Source organism: Thalia democratica, chromosome 5, assembly GCF_965202585.1.
Source record: "Thalia democratica chromosome 5, ktThaDemo2.hap1.1, whole genome shotgun sequence".
Classification (NCBI taxonomy): domain Eukaryota; kingdom Metazoa; phylum Chordata; class Thaliacea; order Salpida; family Salpidae; genus Thalia; species Thalia democratica.
The window spans coordinates 41907645-41930143 of NC_139169.1; the positions used below are offsets into that span (position 1 = coordinate 41907645).

Below are 22499 nucleotides of genomic sequence, written 5' to 3' on the forward strand. Positions count from 1 at the left end.
AATTTATTGGCAATTGTCTTTGTTTTTTATGTAAAAACTTAATATTTTTTGAGATATTAGCCATTTTTGTTTTTTTAGTATGGGACTTTAATTATGGTCTTCCTGCCTAGTCAAAAAAAAAAAATTTTTTGAGAAAATCTTAATTCACTGATTATAAAGAAATTTTTATTAGACATTTTTTAATAAGATTCTTACTAAGTCTTTTATTTAAATATGTTGCCAGAACTGAAAAACCACAAAAGGGTCTATAAATGTTTTTTAGTTCTTGCAACATATTTTTAGAATAATTAAAGACTAAATCTGAAAAAATGAAAATTGTTTGCATCTAAAATTTTAAGTTTAAATAAAAATCAAAGACACTTACCATTATAGTTAATTCAAAAAATAGTTAAAAATATATGTGCTTTTTAGATATTTTGCGAGGACTAAAAAAAGCAAAAATGTCTTAGTTTTTCTATGGGCTCAAGCACCAACCTCATAAACACAAACTAAAAAGAGTAATATTTTGTTTTAGCTCTATCATTTAGCTATTAAATTATGTAAAAAGTTTACTTTAAGAACAAAAATGGTGTTAAATTTCGAAACTTTTGAGTCAAGAAAAATTTCTTAAACTTCACTTATTTTACAATAATTACTTTAATTAATATATTTATGTAAAGTATAATTTGTATATTGTTTAGTTTCTCTGTTACTATTAACACTAAAATAGATTATAGCAAATGGTTTGTAGCTGCTTTTATAATTTCAAAAAATCATAGTAATCACAAAGTGTTTCAATATTGTATTTAAAATAATTAATACGAAGCAAATTGTATTTTTTAGAAACTAGTTTGAATTATCCTATGAGAAAAAGATATTAATCTAAGTGACTCTAAAATTCTGGGTGTATCACAACTCTGTTTTAAGATTCAAAATACTTTAAATAAGAAATTATATGATTTTCTTTGAAGTTTCGTACCATAGGTGTATAAGTCTTTTACTATAACATTAAAATAAACAGTTTTAGTTTTCTATTCCCTAGTACAAGACTTATGTTTTTTTGTCTAAAGTTTTATAACTCGATGCAATTTGATATAATATTTCACAAACATTATATTATTAGTTCTTTAACAGTAGTACTTTTTACGTTGTTTGTATACACTAGATTGTAAAATTTTAATTAAACTTGTACTTTTGTCAGAAAGTTTGAAACGAGCAAACTAAATTTACACGCATATGCTTATTGAAAATTTGCATTAATTTTTCTCCATAAATGCGCCATTTTGTAGAGATTATGTGCCCAAAGTTTGAGCTTCTAATCTAAAAAATAATACTAATTTCTAGTTCTAATGTAAAAGGTCATAATCTAAATTGAAGTTTTGTATGAAGTATACCTCAAAAACAAAAAACTAAAATGATTTAATTAGTTCATTTTTTATTCTTATTGTTTTAGGTGGGGAAAATAAGCTAATGCCAAACCAAATGGTTCCTCCTAATTTTAAGCATTATTTTTTACGTCTATTAGAAACCTTACACGCCGAAGAAATAAGACTTAAGGTTAGATAATATGTAAAACTTTGGTTTAAGTTGACTTGCAAAAAGTTACGGAAATTACATTTCGAAGAGTGACCAAGTTTGAAACAATGTCAAATGGTACCATAGAATGTAAAATAGAAATAAGAAATTGATAGTTATTTATACCCTTTCAAAAACTAATCGTAAAATCAACACGATGCTTCACAATTAACAAGACTTCAATTTTTAATCGTCAAGATCGTATTAATGTTATCAGACTTGAAGTAATTTAACCTGTTTTTGCTAAACTCTGTTTGCACCATTTAATAAAAAGTGGTTTTTAGTTAATTGAAAAGAAATTAAGTTAATATTTCTAAAATAAACTATTAATTAATTAGCAGATTCAAAATATTTTGAGTCCTTGAGAAGACATTTAACTGTATTCGTGGTGTTTAACTTGATAACTGTGAAAAACTTGTGTACATCAGAGCCACAGACCGAACATATTCAACGCTTTTTTGTCGTTCAATAAAGATTATTCTATAAAAAACAACATTTTCTTTTTCCTTTAAAAATAAACTTTTAAAAACCTGATAATCTCTTTTGTATAATTATATCGAATCAGTTAAAGTTATTTAGTATAGATAATAACTGTATCTCTGTAATAAAACTAAAACCTTTTTTAATTAATAGTTCATTACTATGTAGCTGGTATGGAAGCAAAATTAATCGAGCATCGGATATTATTTAGTATTCATTGAACAGAAATTTTATTTTTATCAACCAGGCATGATAGGAGGCTTGCAATTTATCAATCCTATCAACAGTCTTAATATTAAGTTCTTATTTTATTACTTAATCTAGACATTTGAACTAAAAATAAACAAACATGTGATAATTACCAAGTGTCGAGTTGATTTAGCACTCTGGCAAGCCTGCATGGGAATATTCTAGTATTAAAATACCTCCTCTTATATTTATACGTAAATATTAAGCAAAATGCATTTGGCGTGCATCCTTTGATATTGATTATTTTCTGTTACATTTTTTTTTTGATTTAGTTTAGTATTAAAAGTTACGTTTAGAAAATTTTTGCTTTTTTCCAAATTTATATGTTTCCAAGAAGCTATTTAGTAATGACTGTTTTATAAAACTTAAAAGAAGACACGTGGCATCCATAGTTATTCTTTGTGTATCTTATCAAAAAATATTTTTACTTTAGCCAGTGATTTCTAAAAACAAAATTGTTATTAATTAAAAATTATATGAAAATATCACTTTTAAATTGTAAGGAACTATTTTTACTTACAAATTAGTTCTAGTTCTGTATATCTCTTTTTTACTGTGTTATTTTTAGTACAATTTTTTTTTTGCTTTTAAAGTGACAACCTATTAGTTTATGACCTTGAACTGAAGTATGAACACTGTATGTATGTCTCGGTAGTTATATTTATAGGATATTTTTTTTAAGTTTAAACATAAAACGCTTTATGTAAAAAAATTCAATCAGTTTTAATCGTTTTATATTTAGTCAAATTGTAAAACTCCAAGTATATACGTTATAAATCTTTAAAAATATTTTTTAAATATCTTTTATAATATTTTTAGTCTTCTTATAGTTTAAATGACTAATATAACTAAAAAAATTAAAAAAAAATTCTAAACTGTTTTACTTTTATATATAAACAATAACTTACGAAAAGCTTAAATTTTGAATGAAAGAACATTTTTTGAGAACTTAATTGATAAATCGTTTATTGTTAATTAAATACCAATACTAACTGAAATATATTTATATAGTTCAAATTCAATAAAATTATTGTTTGAAACTAATTTATATTTTTATTTTTGTTTATATTTAAGAATTCGTTTTTAAGAAGTGTTTTTAGTTATTTAGTCTTAAAAAAGTTATAGTACTTGTAGTATGGTATCTTTGATTAATTTACAAGCAGTAAAGACTTATTTTATAGAAAAGCAAAAGAAAAGTTAACAACTATTACATTAGTTTTATTATAATTCTTTTTTGATTTAAACTTATCAATTTAAAAACGTATGTAAACTAGTATAATGTGTTGTTTTGTTTTTATAGTGTACTCTACACTTTAAATTTAAAGTAGAGTAAACTATGTATTACATAAATTAGATACTACATTAGTTTTGTTTTAAACTTGATGATTTAAAAATCTAAAGAGAATTTGCTCTAATGAAAACTAAATGCAAAAAGCATATATTATCTTAGTTGTATAAGACTATAAGAGACATTAAATAGTTAGGCAACATAAAATTTTATTTAAATGCAAATCTAAACATACTAATAAAATAATGACCACTCTAGTTATTTCACCAACTAGTTTAACTGGTATAGTCAGTTTTTTTGGAATACAATAACTAAAAGTTTAAATTAGTATTAAAGTCTAGAGTCTAGACAATATGCTATTAAGAGTGTGGAAAACTTCTTTAATAAAGCTAAAAATACTACTGATTTGTTTATAAAACTAAATTAAATTTACTGCTCATAAAATTATTTTCTAAAGTTGTGTAGCATGGTTTAAAATATTGACAAGTTTGCATTAAAATTTTTTAAAGTCAAGTCACATTATCTAATTTAAAAACAATGTGTCTTATTTACTTGTTTACATGTATTAGTATTTTAAATAAAAATGCTAATGTAATTTTAAAAAAAGTTTATTGTTTGAAATAGACTGTAATTGAATTTAACTTCACGATAAGTGTATAAGTATATATTATATCTTGATGAACTTTTTAACATGTCTAAAGTTTAAAATATTAATTTTAGTCATTTTTAAAATGAATATTTCACTTTATTGATTATAAATGTATTTTAATTTTATGTAAATTAATTTTACAGTATTTAGGTAATTTTTAGACTTAAACTTTTTATGATAATTTAGTATCACATTTTAAGATTGTGTGTTATATAGTGTGCACTCCTGTATATACTGCATAGTATAACTAATGTTAGAGGAAAAACTTTTCGATTTCGCAAAGATAATTTTTTTAATGACTAAATTTCTCATATAATCTATGTTAGAAAAATAAAGAAAAAAGGTAATGACGGTAGTTTTTACTTAAAGAATTTTTTATAGAATTACCTACTAGGCACGAAGCTTGGTATTTGCTGCAATTTTGCAGAAACATGTAAATTTGGGCAAGAAAATTACTTTTGTTTCAACTCTTCAGATTTAAAACACTGATTTTTTTTGCTTTTAGTTTTCATTTATACTTAATTTTTCACTCCTGAAAGATAATTTTGACATAAATGTACTCTTTAGCACTTCTAGTTTCGTAAAAACTGAACGAATTAAATACATCTAAATTTTATACAATTAGGTTATACCAAGTTTCCTATATCAAAAAGCAAAGCCTTGTAAAAATAGCTTTTTGGAATCTGAAGCTTCCAATTTAAATGTGAGAGAATAAAAAATGTAAATAGTGAGAGAGGTTCTTGTACTATTAAAATGTTTGTGTTGACTCAGTTAGAAATTAACATTTTTCAATTTTTTTTTCTGTCACAAAAGAGCTAACAATGACAAAAGGAATAAATGCAACAAATTGAATATTAAAAGTGTATGAGGTTCAAAGTAAACTAACAAAAAGCATTAATTTTTGAATTTTTATTTAATTCAAATAGACTCTCTGAGTTGAATGTTGCACGATTAAGTGTATGTGGTTGAAAAATAAACAAACATTTAAAAACAATCCAAACAGTAAGGCTATTATTTTCTGAAGCTTTATCGAGAAGATTTGATTTTGTAAACATTTATTAGAACATATAAAAAAAGAAAAAAATACACACTAAAACAATTAGCTTGCATCATGTTAGACAAATTTAAAAACTTAATTACATCAACATTTTCTTGAAATAAGATAAACAGACTGTAGTTTATATTTATATGATATTTGATAATTTTACTTTTTAATTTGAAGCTTGTTATAAGAATTTTTTAACATAGTTTTTAGTTTTGTTGAAAGTATTATATTGTACATGGTTCCCACACATGGCATGGCAACCCTGTGTATCTAGATATATTTTAACTCTAAGAGCTAATTTTAATATATCAAATTTGATGGGTAGCTGTCAAATTTGCACGATCGTACAAAATTTCACGAGTTCACAAAATTGCACGAAGATACTTTTGCATGAAGGGTCACTTTTGCAAGAGGAAGTTTTGCACGGAGACATTTTTGCACGGGTTAAGTTTTCTTTTATTAATTTTAAAATTTTTTTATTAGCTTTATTTCTATTTAAAAATTCTTTTTTTACTATCACTGTTACCCAAAACCCTAAACCTCGGTCGGTAACTTATTTTTCATTTTTACTTTATGAATTTTTTAATATCGTTTTATTTAATTTTTATTTATTTACTATCACTATTACCCTAACCCTTATCCTCGGTCAGTAGCTTTTTTTTAATTGTTATTATACTTTTTTTACAATTTTTATTAGCTGTCATTTTATTTTTAGTTTTACTATGATTGTTACCCCTTACCTTCGGTCAGTAACTTTTTTTTGTTTTTTTAAATTGTTTTAACTTTTTTTTTTTTTTTTTTTCTATTTTTTTTTTACCCTCTCGCAAAAATTTAATTTGTGCAAATTTGGCTTCGTGCAATTTTGGCTTTTTGCAATTTTTGCACTTGTGCAAATTAGTCCCCTCGTGCAATTTAGTTACCTTGTGCAATTTTGTCTAAGTGCAATTTAGACCCGTTCCCAAATATGTTAATTTAGTTTTAGTTGCCTATGTAAAAACTTTAATTAAAGTGACACTCAATGACCAAAATGTGATACTACTTTTTTTTTAATTAACTTTTATTTTAAAGCTAGAACTTTTTTAATCTGAAATTTATACTAGAAAATAAACATTCTGATTAGTTTTTGAGATATTATATAGGGTTGCCACTCGGTCAGGAAAAGTCAGGAAAAAATAGGAGGTTTTGAAAAAAAGTCAGGAAAAGTCAAGAAATTTGATAAAATTTAAAGAAAAGTCAGATTTTGTCAGTTTAAATTTACAAAATTTCTTGTTTTCCAAAGCCTTCAAATGCTAAAAATTAATTAAAAGTCCTTTAAAGTCAGAAAAAAATTCCAAAATTTTACTAGAAATTTACAAAAATATTTAATTTTATTTCCAATGCCTTCACGTAGTATAAATTAGTAAAATATCCTTTGTAAAACTGCAAAAATTTTCTATTAACATATTAAACAACTACTCTACTTCAACAAGCAGATTTTGTAAGCTTTTTAGTATTGATGATCTGTAGCAAGGACACTTCCATAGTGAAACTGATATATACACAAAAGTTTATCTAGCATAATTTTAGAATCAAAGTGTTTTTTGTTCAAATAATTGAGTTCTTTAAAACTAAGCAGTTAGTTTAGTACTTTATATAACAAGTTTATGTGTATACTTTACCTCTTTATAATTTTTTTAAAATTTTTTAAATTTATATATTAAGTTATAAGAGAGGTATATGCCATGATTAAGTTTACTTATTATTTGTATTTTTGTAGAGTAACTTAAGTTTTTAAAGTAAATAAGAGTATATTTATTTGTTAAAATTTTTGTACTAAGTGATAAGAGGAAATATTTTATACAACAGATATAAAGTTTACTTTTTTATGTATTTTTTTACAGTTACTTAAGTATATTCTTTTTTAATTGATTTTTAATTTTAGGATTTTATAATCAATATTTTGGGTAGTATTTTATTAAACTAAGTGAACAATTTAAAGAAGTAAAACTTATTTAGAAAAGTCAGGAAAACTTAAGTAAAAAGTCAGGAAATTTTTCTCATCTTGATCAGTGGCAACCATAATTATAGTCTGTTTAGTTTTTTTTTATAGTTAACTATCTCAGATCTTTGAACTTTAGTTTAGTTAAAGTATGGTGAACTATACTTTAAAATGATATTAGGTGGTATTAATAGCCGCACCCCTTTATTCCTTAAGTTTTTAAAATGTTTCTCAATGCTATTTAACACTAAGTCTACAAAGTCTCAAATAACATCATAATGAAATATCAAATTTGTTACTTATTTATTTTTAGATTGAAGAAAAAAACAATGAATTTAATTTTGTAGAACTTTCTTCTTCTTACCCCTTTTTTACCCCTTTGAAAGAGTATTTTTACACTATCCTCTGCTTCCCTCTCACTGGCAGAATTTAGATATGTTGTTTTACCTAAATCTAACAGGTAAACAGCAAAAAATAAAATAAAAGGAACAGTATGAAGCATATATAATTTCAAACTAGTCTCGAAAGTGATTTAAAAATCTAGTTGAAGTAGAATACTAATAAGAGAGAGGAAAAAACAGTAAAGTATTTGGTTTTTAGATTCTAAACTATATATTTTTTTATTACTTTTATATAAAAACATAAGTTTTATCAGAATAACTAACTCAGAAAAAAAATCTTAGACAAAATGATTAAAAAAATATGTGTTAACAATATAGTATTTGCATATAAAATCAAATTAAACATCTATAAAGTAGCTGGTTTTTACATTTTCAAATCTTTTTTATTATAGAAAAACATAACTTTTAATCAAAATATTTAACTCCGAAAAAAATCTCTGGCAAAATAGTATTAATTTGCTTTAAGATCAAAACATTTGCACAAAAATAAAGAATAAAACATTTGATGAGTCATACAGAAACATTACTTAACTGACATGCCTAACTAAACCCTATAATACTATCATTTTACATTGGCCTTTCTAAAACTTTATTTGTTAATTCCTTAATCTTAAGTTCAATACTTTCAACACTTAGTACAATTTTTAGACCTTCTTTTATCAACTCATCTTGTTCTAAACGTAAATTAAGAATTTCTCTTTGAGGTTCAATCTGTTCTGTTTTATCGATAATAGGTTGATAACCTGTTGAACTAATTTTTGTTGTAATTTTTAGAGAATCAGTATTGCTGCTTTTATTTGAAAATTGTCTATCATTAATTTTTAACCCGATAGGTTGAGTGGTTGTGTTTTGCCTTATAATTGTTTTGCTTTTCACTCTGCTGTTTGTCTCTTAATTTGCAATAATCATTGGCCAAATAACATTTTTGTTGTGGCCTCTGCTACCTGTTAAACCTCTGGTTATAGCTTGGCCACCTGTCTTGGGCATATTTGGAACCTTTAACTGGTTTGTTGTTGGGACCTGTTACATTCGCAGCCTGTGGCATATTTTTTACACTCATTACAACATCAAACTGAACAACCTCACCTTGTGCAAGTGACCGTTTGAAATTATTAGGGTTGTTTTTAGTAATGTCAGTGTGATCAACAAACATATCACTGTCTTTATCATCACAATGAATAAAACCATATCCCATGTGAACATTAAAACAAACCACTCGGCCTGTTACTCCATATGATATAATCAGAGTTGCATTTTTACCTGGAATCCTGGAAAAACCTAGAACGTAAGAAATTTTGAAAAAAAATCTGGAAAAACATTGAAATTTGAACAAAAATCACAAAAAAAACTGGAATTTTAACAGTTTTCACATGTTGGGTAGAAAAACTTCGATTTAAGACAAAAAATCTATCATATATATATAGATTGTCATCATCAAAAATTTTTTTAACTAAAAAACATATTTAAAGTAGCTTTACAGTATCTTTTCAATGTTTTTATACTATTTAAAACAGTTTTTTTACCTTAGACTTTACTTTAAACTAAAAACAGACCTAAAAATGTGTACTTTTAAAAACATGGAAGAAATTTAGAAAACCTGGAAAAAAAATTAAAAAAACGAGGGGCAACCCTGTATAATTTTTCAGGGAGCTTTAGGTTAAAATTTTTGTAATGCTTTCTTTAACTAACTGAATGAGTTTTTGCAATTGCCACCGAAAAGTTTTTTCTTTTTAATCTGGTGGAAATATTTTAGTTTTGACCAGTATGTCTTTGGTTGTTATAAAAGTAGTTTGGTTTAGATTTAGACCTTTGTTTATAATATCTGAAACCACTACAGCTCATATTTCTAGCTGCTTTCTTTGTGTGCTGTTGATCTGCATCACAAATATCTCTGCAGCAGTGTTTAAAACTATTAATATCTAAACTGAGAACTCCTCTTATTTTCACCTTCAAGTGGTCAGGAGCAAGGTGTATGTACAAAAATTTTTTTAGGGTATCACTGTCTCTCATTTCAGCTTCCCATTTTTCAACAAGTTCTAAAATTTGGCTTTTTAAAGAATTAAGTTAGGTTTAGGCAAAAAAAGGCTATCTCTGTTTGAAAGATAATCTATTAGATTTTGGTTGACTCTCTTATCTAATTCAACTGATATGTAATAATTTCTTATGTCCCTATGTGGCAAGGCTAAAATGAGAACCTGGTTCCTTACTTGTTAAATATTTCAAAACCGTGACACATATCCTATGGTTTTAAGATTGAAATTGAACTCCAAGGCCTTACCCTCTATACCAAACTTTTTACAGGTATCTTTTAAGGCTTGTTGACTATAATTGCTTTAAGTTTCATGTGGGATATTGCTGTAAATGTTGTGTTTTGTATGGTCATTAAAAGTTGTGTCTATCTCTGTATTACCTAACTGTTTGTTGAAAGATTGATTGTCCTGTAGAGGACGCCATATAATGTATGGGTTGTGGTACACTTAACTTATTAGTACTATCCATCATAACTAAATCCTACCTTATTAAACTAATATCTTATAAATACTATATTCTAATTAGGACTACTTTAAATAATCAGACAAGACAGTTTTGTTGATGAATCTATTATATACCTTATGATTTTTACATTAAAGATTAATCTGAATAATTTATATTTTTATTATATATTTATATGTTTAATACTTTGTATCTAAAAAAATTTAAATCAATGTAAATCTTAATAAATATTTGAGGTAATTTTTCTTTATGGTTTTTTAATGATTTTTTTATTTACAGGATCTAGCAAATTTGTTTTATAAATATTTGATTTTTTAACAGCTTAAAACTTTATGCAACCAAAGCTAGAAATAATTTTTGATAAGACATGTACAATTCATATGTTTACGATTTTTTTTAATAGCACTGAAATAATTCTACATATGATAAAAAAAGTTATGAAAATTTCAATATTTTAAAAATGTATAAAATAAGATAGTTTTTAATTTTTAGACTTTATTATTTAATTTTCTTTTGTGTTTCATTCTTAAAGTCCTAAAGTTTATTTTTTTTAACAATAAAATCAACAATTTTTGCAAAGATTTTCTGAAATGTGAAAAATTTTTCAAAATTATTAGTTTTAGACCTATCAATATAAATTTTTTTATTATAAAAGAAAGGATTTATGAATTTACAAACCAAAAAAAAAAGTGACAACACATAAAGAATCATATGGGGTAAAGAGTAACATAGATTGCCTTACATATACTTATTACTCATACTTCAACATTCCATTTATTTTTCGATTTTTAACATGACTGCTATCTTTAATATATATCTAAGTTCAATAACATTAGAGGCAGTTTACATTGCTCTGTTCCTGCTATGACGTCATCACACGTCATTCTTGATGTGTTTTTTTTTCGGTAGGACTTTTTATGTGTACTATTTTATGTGTAGAATTGCTGCATTCAATTATACACATAATTTGATGTGATGTCATCAAAATTATGTGTAGTATTTAGATGTTGCTGCAATTAAGTTGCTGCAATTAAATGAAAAATAAAATACTGTCCAGGCCTTATATAAATATTATGGGTAGTTTTTGTAGTTTTAAGTTTATAAACAAACAAATAAAATATAACTTGAATAAACATAAACCTATAGTATGATTTATTTTTACAATCATTTGAGATATATTTTGTAAACAGAAAGAAGTAGTGGCTAGACTTATTAAAAGAATATGGATAGTTTTTTTATGTAATTTAATAAAGAAAAAAAAAAACTTGAATACACTGAAACAAATTGTTTGATTTATATGTATATTTATGTAATTTATTATTTTTATACTAACAGAATTAATGGCTAGTCATATTTTAAGTAATTTTGATTTTTTTTTTATTTAAAATTTTTTAAACAAAACTTATAAATTAAACTTGAACACACATAAACCAACAGTTTGATTTATTTTTACATTTATTTAAATTATGTTTTGTAAACTGACAGACGTAGTGGCTATACTTGCTAAAATAATATGAAGAGTTTTTTTTATGTAATATTTAATAAAGAAAAAAAAAACTTGAATACAATTAAACAAATTATTTGAATTATAATTATATTTATGTAACTAACTTTTTTTATACTAACAGAAGTAATGGCTTTGCATTTTATAAATATTATGGATATTTTTTTCATTTAAGATTTTAATAACAATATAAAAAATTAAAATTGAACACACATAAACCAATAGTTTGATTTATAGTTGTATAGATGTAATTTATATTTAGTAAACTTATAGAAGTAGTAGTTGGTCTCATGTGTACTATTTTATGGGCACTATTTTATGTGTAGAATTGCTTCAATTAATTATGCCCATAATTTGATGTGATTTTATTCAAATTATGGGTAGTATTGAGATGTTGCTGAAATTAAATGAAAAATAAAATACTGTCTAGATCTTATATAAGTATTATGGATAGTTTTTGTATTTTTAAATTTATAAACAAACAAAAACAAAATAACTTGAATACACATAAACCAATGGTTTGATTTATTTTTACATTTATTTAAATAATATTTTGTAAACTAACAGAATTAGTGGTTAGACTTATTGAAAGATTATGGCTAATAAATTTAAATTTTACTTATCTAACACTTAAGAAAATAAACTTAAACAACTAAAAAAAACAAAGCTTTTTAATAAATTTTTATTTTAATGAATAAAAGATAGATCACTAACAAGTATAATGAAAATTTTTATCTATTTTTACAAATTTTTTCTGTTAATTAATGCTTTCTAAAGATCTACCCTTTTAATTTTAAATTAAGTAACGTGTAAAGAAGTAATAAAAAAGAATAATAAAGAATTTATAACGAAACACACTTGTATTACAACATTAGCAGATTAGCAAAAAACTAACATGATTAACCTATCTGTAACTATTTATTTGATATATAGTAAAAACGTATACTTGATAAATAATAAAGAATTTAGATGATAAATGACTAATACCTTATTTAGAACTTTTTTTTGGCATACTAAAACTTATCAAATTGAAAAATAAACACAAAAAGAATACTTAAAAAAATTTTGCTCAGTAAAAAAATAAGAAGCAGTAATAAAACTAATAAATAATAACAACTTTATATGGATTTTTTATATCATAAATCATCACTTGTAATATAAAAAAAAACCTCAGAGTTAAATTTAAAAAAAAATACTTAAAACAAACAATCTACTGAAAACTATAACCTTCTACATAAAATTATCTTATACAATTAAATATTAATACTAACATAATAGATTATCCATTAGTTTATTTGTATAATGTAGCTCACTGGTCTGTTTATAATTTAATTTCAACTAATTATACTTGAATGTTTAAACTAAAACATAACAAAAAACCTCAGACTTGACTTTAAAAAAAAAAACAATCTAATAAAACCAATGAACTAATTAAGGCAATAATTATGTTTTTGAAATAGTGCGTGTTGCCTTAATTCTTTTTCTGCTACCAGGTTTTTTAGCAGTACCTTGTAGGTTTGTTGGAATTTTTGTTTTGCCAGTGTCAGATACAATGTATCTGAACGAATTAATAATAAGATCTTTATAATGTTTATTTCTTACTTGTTTACTTAATGCTTGAAATTGATGGTATGAAAAAGAGTTATATATTTTATAATCTCCTTGGTTAAAAATTGTAAATTTTAGATTGTCATAGTGAAATTTAACTATTGACTTCAGATTGTTTATTAATTCAGCTATATTGGTCTTATTCCAGCCCACATAATTTTTAATGACGTGATTCATTGATTCAGATTGGTTTGTTGTCAAAGGAGACAACAACTTTTTCTCCCACATTGGTTGCTTAACAAAAATAAAGATTTCTTCTATCAGTTTTTGTAAGTTATCTTCTATTTTTTTATCCATTGGAGTGCTTAATATATCCATTTTTGTTTCTGCGAAGCTAAAGATATTTTCAGAAAGAATTAAAGAATTGAATTGTCATTTTATTTTTGCTTTTTCTGAAAAATTAATATTTGATTTTCTTAAATTGTATATAATGTTTTTACTTATATGTAAATGGCATCTAAATTTCAAACTTTCTGGGAATATTTTATAGACTGAATTTATAAGAGCTTGTTCCCCATCTGTCACAAAGGATAGTTTGAAATAATCAAACTCAGGGAAATAACTGTGTATTTTAGATTTAATAAAATTGAAAAAATGATCGTAGTCCTCTTGCTTAGATTTTTTATGCAGAAAACATGGACCTAGAAACACAGGGTTAGAGTTATTATTTCTGAAAGTAACTTTGTTGTTTTTGAAAGTAATAGCTGTAAGAAAATGTGCTCCTAAGTTGAAAGTCCTGTCTACACTTAAAACCGATCCAAGATCTTTTGAACATGTAATCATGTCAAGAAATTGGTCTTCTGTAAAAAGTACAAACGAAGACAAGTTATCATGTACATTATTAAACTCCGGGTTATTAAATTTTTTTATACATTGAACAAATCCATCACCAACTTTTTCAAAACAGTTTTCCAAGTCATTAGCAATATTTTTTTCTTTAAACTCTTTGTGCTTATTATTTACTCTATATTTAGTATTTTTGATAGTTTTAGTTGATACAATAGGATCATCAACAGTATTCTTTATTTTTTTACTTTTTACATTTATGTCATCTTTAACTTTTTTAATGACATTGGATCAACTCTTATTTTTTTACATTTCATGGGTTGTTTACCTATGTACTGAAACAAAGCTCTTTTGATTTTATTTGAAACTATAACTGTAACTATTCTAAAAAATTTTTCATCAAGTTTATGTTTTGTTTTATACCATAAAAATTTAACTATGCCAGGTTCTTTTATTTCATCTGGTATTTTTATTAGAGTTTCCACAGAGCAGGATTTAGACTTTTTGAAAAAAAAAACCATCTTTTTTATAAACTTGAGAAAAATTTGATTTTAAGTAATACAATGTTTTATAACTTTTAGTTTTTTAATCCCACTCCCCGCAATCATCATAAAATTTAAAAGGTCTTTTGCTATTTGGAAAATAATAATTGTTCATGTCAACAACAAATTGTTTATTGCTTTTTATAACGTTTGGTATTTTATCAAAAACTTGATCACAGTTAATTAATGACTCATATATATCCTTGTTTCGTTTAAATTCTCTGTAAGGTTTAATAAAGACATTATCCAAAATGTTTCCTTTTTCATTGTTTTTTGTATCTTCAACTGAAACTGATTGCTCAATGTTATTACCCTTATTGTTTTTTTTTGACCATGAACAGTTTTTGAGTTATTTTTTGTTTTACTATAGTTACTTTTAAAATCTTCATAATCAGCATTATTTACAAAATCATTTCATCAGAATCATAACTTGGAAAAGATTGTGGAGCTTTATTAATTTTATTTTGTTTTTTAATATCAACTGTTTCTATAGAACGTTTTATTTTAGCTTCATTACAAATGTTTTTTTTACCATCACTATCATTTACAAATTCATCACTATCATTTTCATCATTGTCAAGTAATATAACTCCATGGCTATCAATATTAAATTTATATTTTTTTTTATTTTTATCAACTAAACTCACAAAATGATTAGGCTGCCAATAATGTTTTGTTTTGTCAAAAATTATGGCCATAGGGGGGGTCCAACATTTTTTTTTACAAAAATTAACTTTGGCTTTTATATGAAAGCTTTAAGTTCAAACTACAAGCCAGTTTTTATAGAATTCAAAAATATAATTTAACTTTTGAGATATTTAAGGTTTTTGTAAAAAATTTCCAATATAAACGTATGGACCGCAAATTTTTCGGGGTCAATTTTCTCGGAAATTTAAAAATTCACTAAAAACCTATCTCCTTCATTTTTTGACCTAGAGACTTCAAATTTTTAGGAAGTGTTCCTTTTAAATATTTTGAAGAATTTGAATGTTGGAATTTTTGAAATTTTGAAAAATAAAAATTTTATCCATAAAAAACTAAAAAAAAGGGTAGTTTTTTGACAGTAATTTTTTTTTACTCAAAATTAAAAAAATTCCTACAATAGATCTCTTTAAAGTTTAATGATACACATTCTGTAAAAATTTGAGAAAGATTACTCAAAAAATGAAGGAGGAGATAGATTTTTAGTGAAATAGTCTTTTTTCGCATTTTTAGTTTTTGCCTTCCATAAGGAACCTATTGAACGCCCTTTCTTTGATCGCTTATATCTCAAAAGTTACTTTGAGTTTTTTTAAGCGGTTAAAAGTGTCTGATAGCTCAGATTAAATTCTACAAAATAAGATCAAGTTTAAAAAACAAAGTGGACCCCCCCCCCCCCCTATGGCCTTATGCTTGACCATTGAATATTAATGATCACTTCGCTACCAACTGCTTCACATTTATATATTGTGTTAAGCACTTTAGCCGTAGTGTTTTCTAATCCATTAACAAAGGGATAAAAAGTACTTATGTGAACCTTCAATGCCATTGCACTGCAAGCAATATGGGCCACCCCCATCCAAGTTTGTGGTACTCCAACTTGTAGAGTCAAGGAAAACACAGAATCTGATACAAAATACTTGTACTTCTCTTTGATTTGGACAAAAGTTTCTTTATTTTTCAACATCCAAATAAAAACTTGGAGCCTTAGGTTGTGGTGATTGTCTTCAGTACCATATAGTGACTGTGAAATAGCCTTGAAGAGGCAGTCTCCTGCTCCAGAGTTTTTAATTGGAATTAACTCTATAGGCAAACCAAGTTGCAATTCTAAGGCTGTTTTATCAACTTCATGAGTTTCATCAAAGTGTACACTTTTTCTAAACTCACTAAGTGGCCTCAAACTTAACCTGGAAAATTCACTAAAGAAAAGTTTTTTAAACTCATCTTCTGGCAAATGTTTCAATTTACTAATTAAGAAAAAACTTCTTGTGTCATAGCTTTTACAAAAGAAACCTGTTACAAAAAATATATAAAACAAATTTAGTAAATGATCATATTTTGTAGGGTTTGAACTAAGGTATAAACTGATTTTTACTGTTTTACAAAAATCAAATTATTTTTGATATTTAACAAGTCAAAGGCAGAAACCCAAAAACATGGTAAAATTAAGAAACTCAAATATAAAGCAACTGAGTTTACTGTGCAAGAACTAAAAACCACATAATTAAACTGTGTAATAACTGATACCAAAATACAGGGTTGTCACTAATTTATTTTTTTTTTTCCAAATTTCTTCAAATTTCTTCCAGATCTTTAAAAGTACATATTTTTGGGTCTATTTTTTTTAAAAGTTAAATTTAAGGTAAGATAACTATGTTAAATAATATAGAAAAATAAAAAAAATCCTGTAGAGCTACTTTAAATCTTTTTTTTATTATTCTGATGATGAAAAAAAAATTCTCTCTATGAAATAGATTATTTGTGTCAAATTTAAATTTTACTACTGAACATGTTCAAACTGTATAAAATTCCAGGTTTTATGTTTAAAATTCAATGTTTTTCCAGGTTTTTTTCAAAATTTCTTAATTTAAAGGTTTTTCAGGTTTTTTTTTTCCTAAATTTACAAACTCCAGGTTTTTCCATGTTTCCAGGTAAAGTGGCAACCCTGAAAATAATATTACTATTACTAAAAAAAAACATTTAATGAGCATTATAACAAATACTTTAACCTAAAAAGACCAACTTAACAACTGTTTTACTACCTATATATTTATTTTCTATATTTTACAAAAAAAAGTTAAGATTAATTCTGTTATATAGTCTTCTATTTTGCTGCTGACACTTTTACTTCTTTTAAATTTTAAATCTTGTAAAAAAATACAAAATTTTTCAAACAATACAAAATATATAAAATGTTAAAATTATATTTTCTTGAAAAAAAATATTTTGTAATATATTATATATTACTTTTTTAGTTAGAAATATAAGTTTCCAATATGAAAAACAAAAAAAAAAAAAAATTAATCAATTTTTATGACAAAACTAAAAGTTACACACTAATTTTTCTAGTGATTTGGCTATTTAAAAAAAAACAAGCATTCATAAACTTAACTATAAGCAAATTTTTAACACTTAAAACACTAATGTAAATTTTCAATGTTTTGTTTTAGTCAGTATTGTTTACATAGCATAAACATAAATTTAAATTCAACATTTTAGAGGCCTATACAGTTTTTGTTTGTTTACAAAAGAAAAGTACAAAAATTTATTTCACTTAATTGCAGCAACTTAATTGCAGCAACATCTAAATACTACACATAATTTTGATGACATCACATCAAATTATGTGTATAATTGAATGCAGCAATTCTACACATAAAATAGTACCCATAAAATAGTACACATAAAAAGACCTACCCTTTTTTTTTGCATATTCGTGACTTTTTTGATTTAGCTACGTTCCTGCACACCACTTAAAAAACGTTTAACAACTACTGTTTTTAATAAAAATACTTTGGCTGACTTTATTTCAAAGTATCAAGTATACCTTCATAAAAAACCTTCTATGTGCTCGAAACTTAAAAAATTAAAGACATTAAAAGTCAATTGATAAAAAATCATACAAAAATACTGAACTTGAAATTTATTTCGAATGATCTACAGCTAAATTTTTTAAACAATGAATAAAAGCTCAAACGAAATCGTTACAGAAGAATTTTCACTTAGTGAGCATGGTTCTAAGAAGAGTAAACTCGAAAATTTTGATATTTCGTTAGTTTGTAGGAGATCTTCAAGTAGAAGTTATGTTAATTTGTGCAAGGAAAATGCTGTAACGTGTTTTGATGATTAAAGTATGCAAACATTCAAAAAAATTTATAAACAGGGTATGTTAACTTTTGCAAAACTTTTTTCTAAATTAATTGCTTCAATTGGTTGCATGAAATGCAAATTCGGACAATTCGAGTTGAAAGCAAACGTTTTTAAGAGACCATATTTAAAATCTTAACATATACTTAAAAAAAATATATATTTATAAGTCTTATTTATATTTACAAACCACTTTTTTTTTTGCAAAATGTTTAGTATTTTTTGATATATTAACAAATAACTAAAAATTGCTATAGTTTAAAACTTATACTAGCCATACCTCAAAAACTATTTAAAATTTTAGAAAAATAAAAAGTTGCTCGTAGAAATTTATAAGATCTATGACATAGTTTTAAATATTTTAAATATACACCACTATTTTAGTTGTTAATCCTTTAATTTTTTTTTAATATTCAGAACTATAATTAGACGTAGACCTGCTTCAATCTAGTTAAAAACAATTTTTTTTGTTATACTTACCTCAGTTTATCACAAAAAAGTATCGATTAATTATTACTACTCTTAATTCAACTAAACTTTAATTACTCACTGACATCTGTACAAGAACCTTTTTTATGTTTAATTCAATTAGGCCTGCCTTGGTTAGTGAAGATTGAAGTTTATTAAAAACTATCATATGTTATAAAGTTAGACTGCAATGCGTTAACTTGATTTGCAAATGGTAACTATGCTGTCTAGCAGTGATGCTAGAAGAAAGAAACATCAATTCTTATTAGATGTTTGTCAGTTCTAAGGTCAAATGCTATGCTCAAGTATTTTATACGCTAATCACCACAACGGGAACTAAGCTGCTTGGCGTGTACGTCACATTGACTACACTAAGAGCCAAATAGTTATGTTGCCTTAACATAGCGATATTTTTACAAACTGTTTAAAAATTTAATTATTCACATCATTTTAAAAACAAGAGATACAGCAATAATTTTAGTAGAATTAATATAAGTATTCGTAATTTATTACAAGTATAGTATCAAGCATATAATAAAGGCTTTAAAAAAAATTATTAGCGCTTGAAATTTTATTATTATTTATAAAAGTACATAATTTTTAAAAGAAGTAATATTAATTAATTAAAGTGTGCTTGATTAAACTGAATATTCTGATTTAAATTTGATCTATAGTTTTAAACATTTAATTTGACTAGTTTAGTAACTAGTTATTTTAAATTACTTCTCATACAAACGCTTTGTAAAAAACAGACTACATAAATTAAGTTAATTTATTACCTTTTTTAAAAATTAAGTATTAAACGGTTTATAATGTTATATTTTACTTTTAAATAACAATAACTATAGCATTGCATAGGTAAAGGTTTAGTATATATTTTTTACTTTAAAAGTTTTTATTTATTTTTACAAAAACTTTAGCATATTTTTAAAATAAATAACTTATGTTTTTCAGTTAATTTAACTCAATTTATAAAACAGTATCATTTTAACTTTCGTTTTTATATATTAAACAATCTAAATAAAAAAAAATTATGAAAATTGTAACAAAAGTTTTTTTAATTTTTACTAGTGTTATCTAATAAATGTAAGTTAAGCTTTTTGCTGTCATAATTAACTAGTTTAATATGTTTATGACATTAGTTTTTTAAACGACAAAAAAATGTTGGTCTTAGGACCTTGTGCACGAAGAACCTTTCAATTATCGAGTCGTTCACCACGGATACCTTTTAACGTCTTATCCGGGACAATAACATAGAATCTTTATTGATTTAATTAAGAACTACTTATTATATATTCTTTCTTTTATCCTTCTAACTATTTAAAATTTCTTTGGCTACAGCTTAGTAAGTTGTTTATATTAAAAAGAAATAATAAGTGCACGCTTGTGTCAAAGAAATTTTATTTAAAATATTCAAACTCAAAACTTTTTATATAAGTTTGATACATCTTATGTTATACTTTTGTGGTAGTTAGCTCATTACTTGATATTTATCAATGTTTTAAAATTATTTTAGATATTACAAGCCAGGATGAAAAACAAATAATTCCAGTTGTGAAGTTTACAAAACTTACTTTAGATGAAAAAGTATGGAGAAAAAATTGCAAAATTCTTGAAAATAAAATTGAAATAAAAAATGCTGCGTTTTTCTATGAGTTTTCAAATTTATTCAGTTTATCAAACATTTGTAAACTAACATTTGAAACTATCGAACGTTGTTTCACAATGTTAGTAAAAACTGAAAACTTCCTGAAATTAGACATAGAATCTGTCTCAAAAATACTTGCAAGTTCTGAACTTTTAATTACCTCAGAACTTGAAGTTTTCAATGCTTACGATTTATGGATGAGTTACAATGTTAAGCGAAGTATGTTTGCAAGCCGTTTGTTAAAGAAATGTCGTATTCGTTTACTCTCAAAAAATACTTTTAAAGATGCTTTCAGAAAGTCTCGCTATTTCTCCGAAGGAAAAGCAAAACCAACAAAAAGATTTTTGAAAACTTTATTTAAAAAATCAAGTACTTCTATTACAAGTAGATACTGCAGTCAGGAACTTTTTAAGGTAATTTCTTTTTGGAACTATGATCTTGAATTGCAAAAGGCTGACCGATACTTGAGGCAATTTGATGTTAACGATTTACGAACTGTAAGCAATTTCTCTCTCATGGCCACATGGCGATCTGATTCTTACAAAGTGGTCTGTTTAAATGGCGAAGTTTATGTAATTGGAGGTCGTGATAGCAACAAGAAATTTGTTACTTCGATAGAAAAATTTTTGCCGATTACTAATACTTGGAAGAAAGTAGGTGATTTCGATAAAAAACGAGACAATTTTGATGCTTGTGCGTTTATGGATAAAATATTTATAATGGGAGGAAGAACCAAATGGGTAAGTTCCAAGTGTTGGCAGTTTAGCACGACTGACTGCAAATTAAAAGATGTTTCAAGTATGAACATGAAAAGAATGTTTTCAGCTAGTGCAGTTTATGACGAAGAAATTATAGTTACGGGTGGATATGATAACAACTTTGAAAGTATATTAAACACTGTAGAGTCGTATGATATTGTTGCAGACTCTTGGTCTTTTTTTCCAAGTATGATTATGAGAAGAGCTCTCCACAGTTTGGTCGTTGTAAAAAGTAAACTGTTTGTAATCGGAATGTATTCATGCGAAACTTATGACAAAACTTGTAATGAGTTTGTTTACTTAAAATCACCAAAAGATTTTGGTTTTAAATTTTATTATAGCGCAGTATCTTTAGGAACTAAAATCGTTATGTTCGGATGCAGTGAAAATAATGTAGTAATCTATGACGTTGACGAAAAAAAATGGTCAAAAAAACCATGTGAAGTAACAAAAAACAACTCAACCTTGTTTGATTGTGTCAAACTACCTATTTACTGAAAAGATTGAAAACATTAAACAACTTTTTTTATGAAAAAAAAATGTTTTTAAACTTAAAAAAAAAATTAAATATTAAATAAAACAAATTGATATTGATAGTTTTTATACTTTAAAGTATTTTTTTTTATGTTTGAGTCACCGTATTCCTTTTTAAAAATATTTCCTTTGAAATTTATTTTTTGAAGTTGAACTGCATCTTTAGACTTTTACAAAAAAAGATAAATTTATCAAAAAAATTAAGAAATGTTGTTAATTTTTTTTAAATAAGATTCTAATAAATATTATTACAAAATTCTTTTAAATTAAAGTTCTATTTTTAGTACTTCCCAGATACTTTTTTCAATATTTTGGATTTTATATGAAAAAAGAGAGAAATAGTTTGTAAAATGTAAGTTTTTTTACTTTAATTAGAGTTTAACTTAAATTTTCCAACTTGGAAACTTGTTGAAACAGTAACTGTAAAAGCTTAGTAGATTACTTCTTTTATATTTAAAGTATGTATATCATATTTTTTGGACTAAATTTAAACTTTTGTTCTAATAAGTTAGTTAAGTGACGTTCTTTTGAACAGTATGAATAATATCTATTGTGTTACTTATTGCTTTACATTGTTTTAAGAAACACTGAAAATTAACATATTTAACTATTTTATAAGAATTCAGGTTGCTTTTTAATTGCATTTTTTTTTCTTTTATCAATTAATA

The 22499-nt window shown here is 24.8% G+C and overlaps 1 protein-coding gene across 1 annotated transcript; it reads left to right on the forward strand.

The window, feature by feature from the left end:
- Positions 1-21054: 21054 nt before the first annotated feature.
- LOC145836551 (kelch-like protein 32) lies at positions 21055-21795 on the forward strand. Its single transcript, XM_082944346.1, has one exon. The coding sequence runs from the start codon at positions 21055-21057 to the stop codon at positions 21793-21795; it is 741 nt and encodes a 246-aa protein (XP_082800472.1).
- Positions 21796-22499: the final 704 nt, after the last annotated feature.

Excerpts from the sequence above, each read along its gene's own strand:
- LOC145836551 (XM_082944346.1), top strand. The coding sequence starts at position 21,055 with ATGGCCACATGGCGATCTGATTCTTACAAAGTGGTCTGTTTAAATGGC.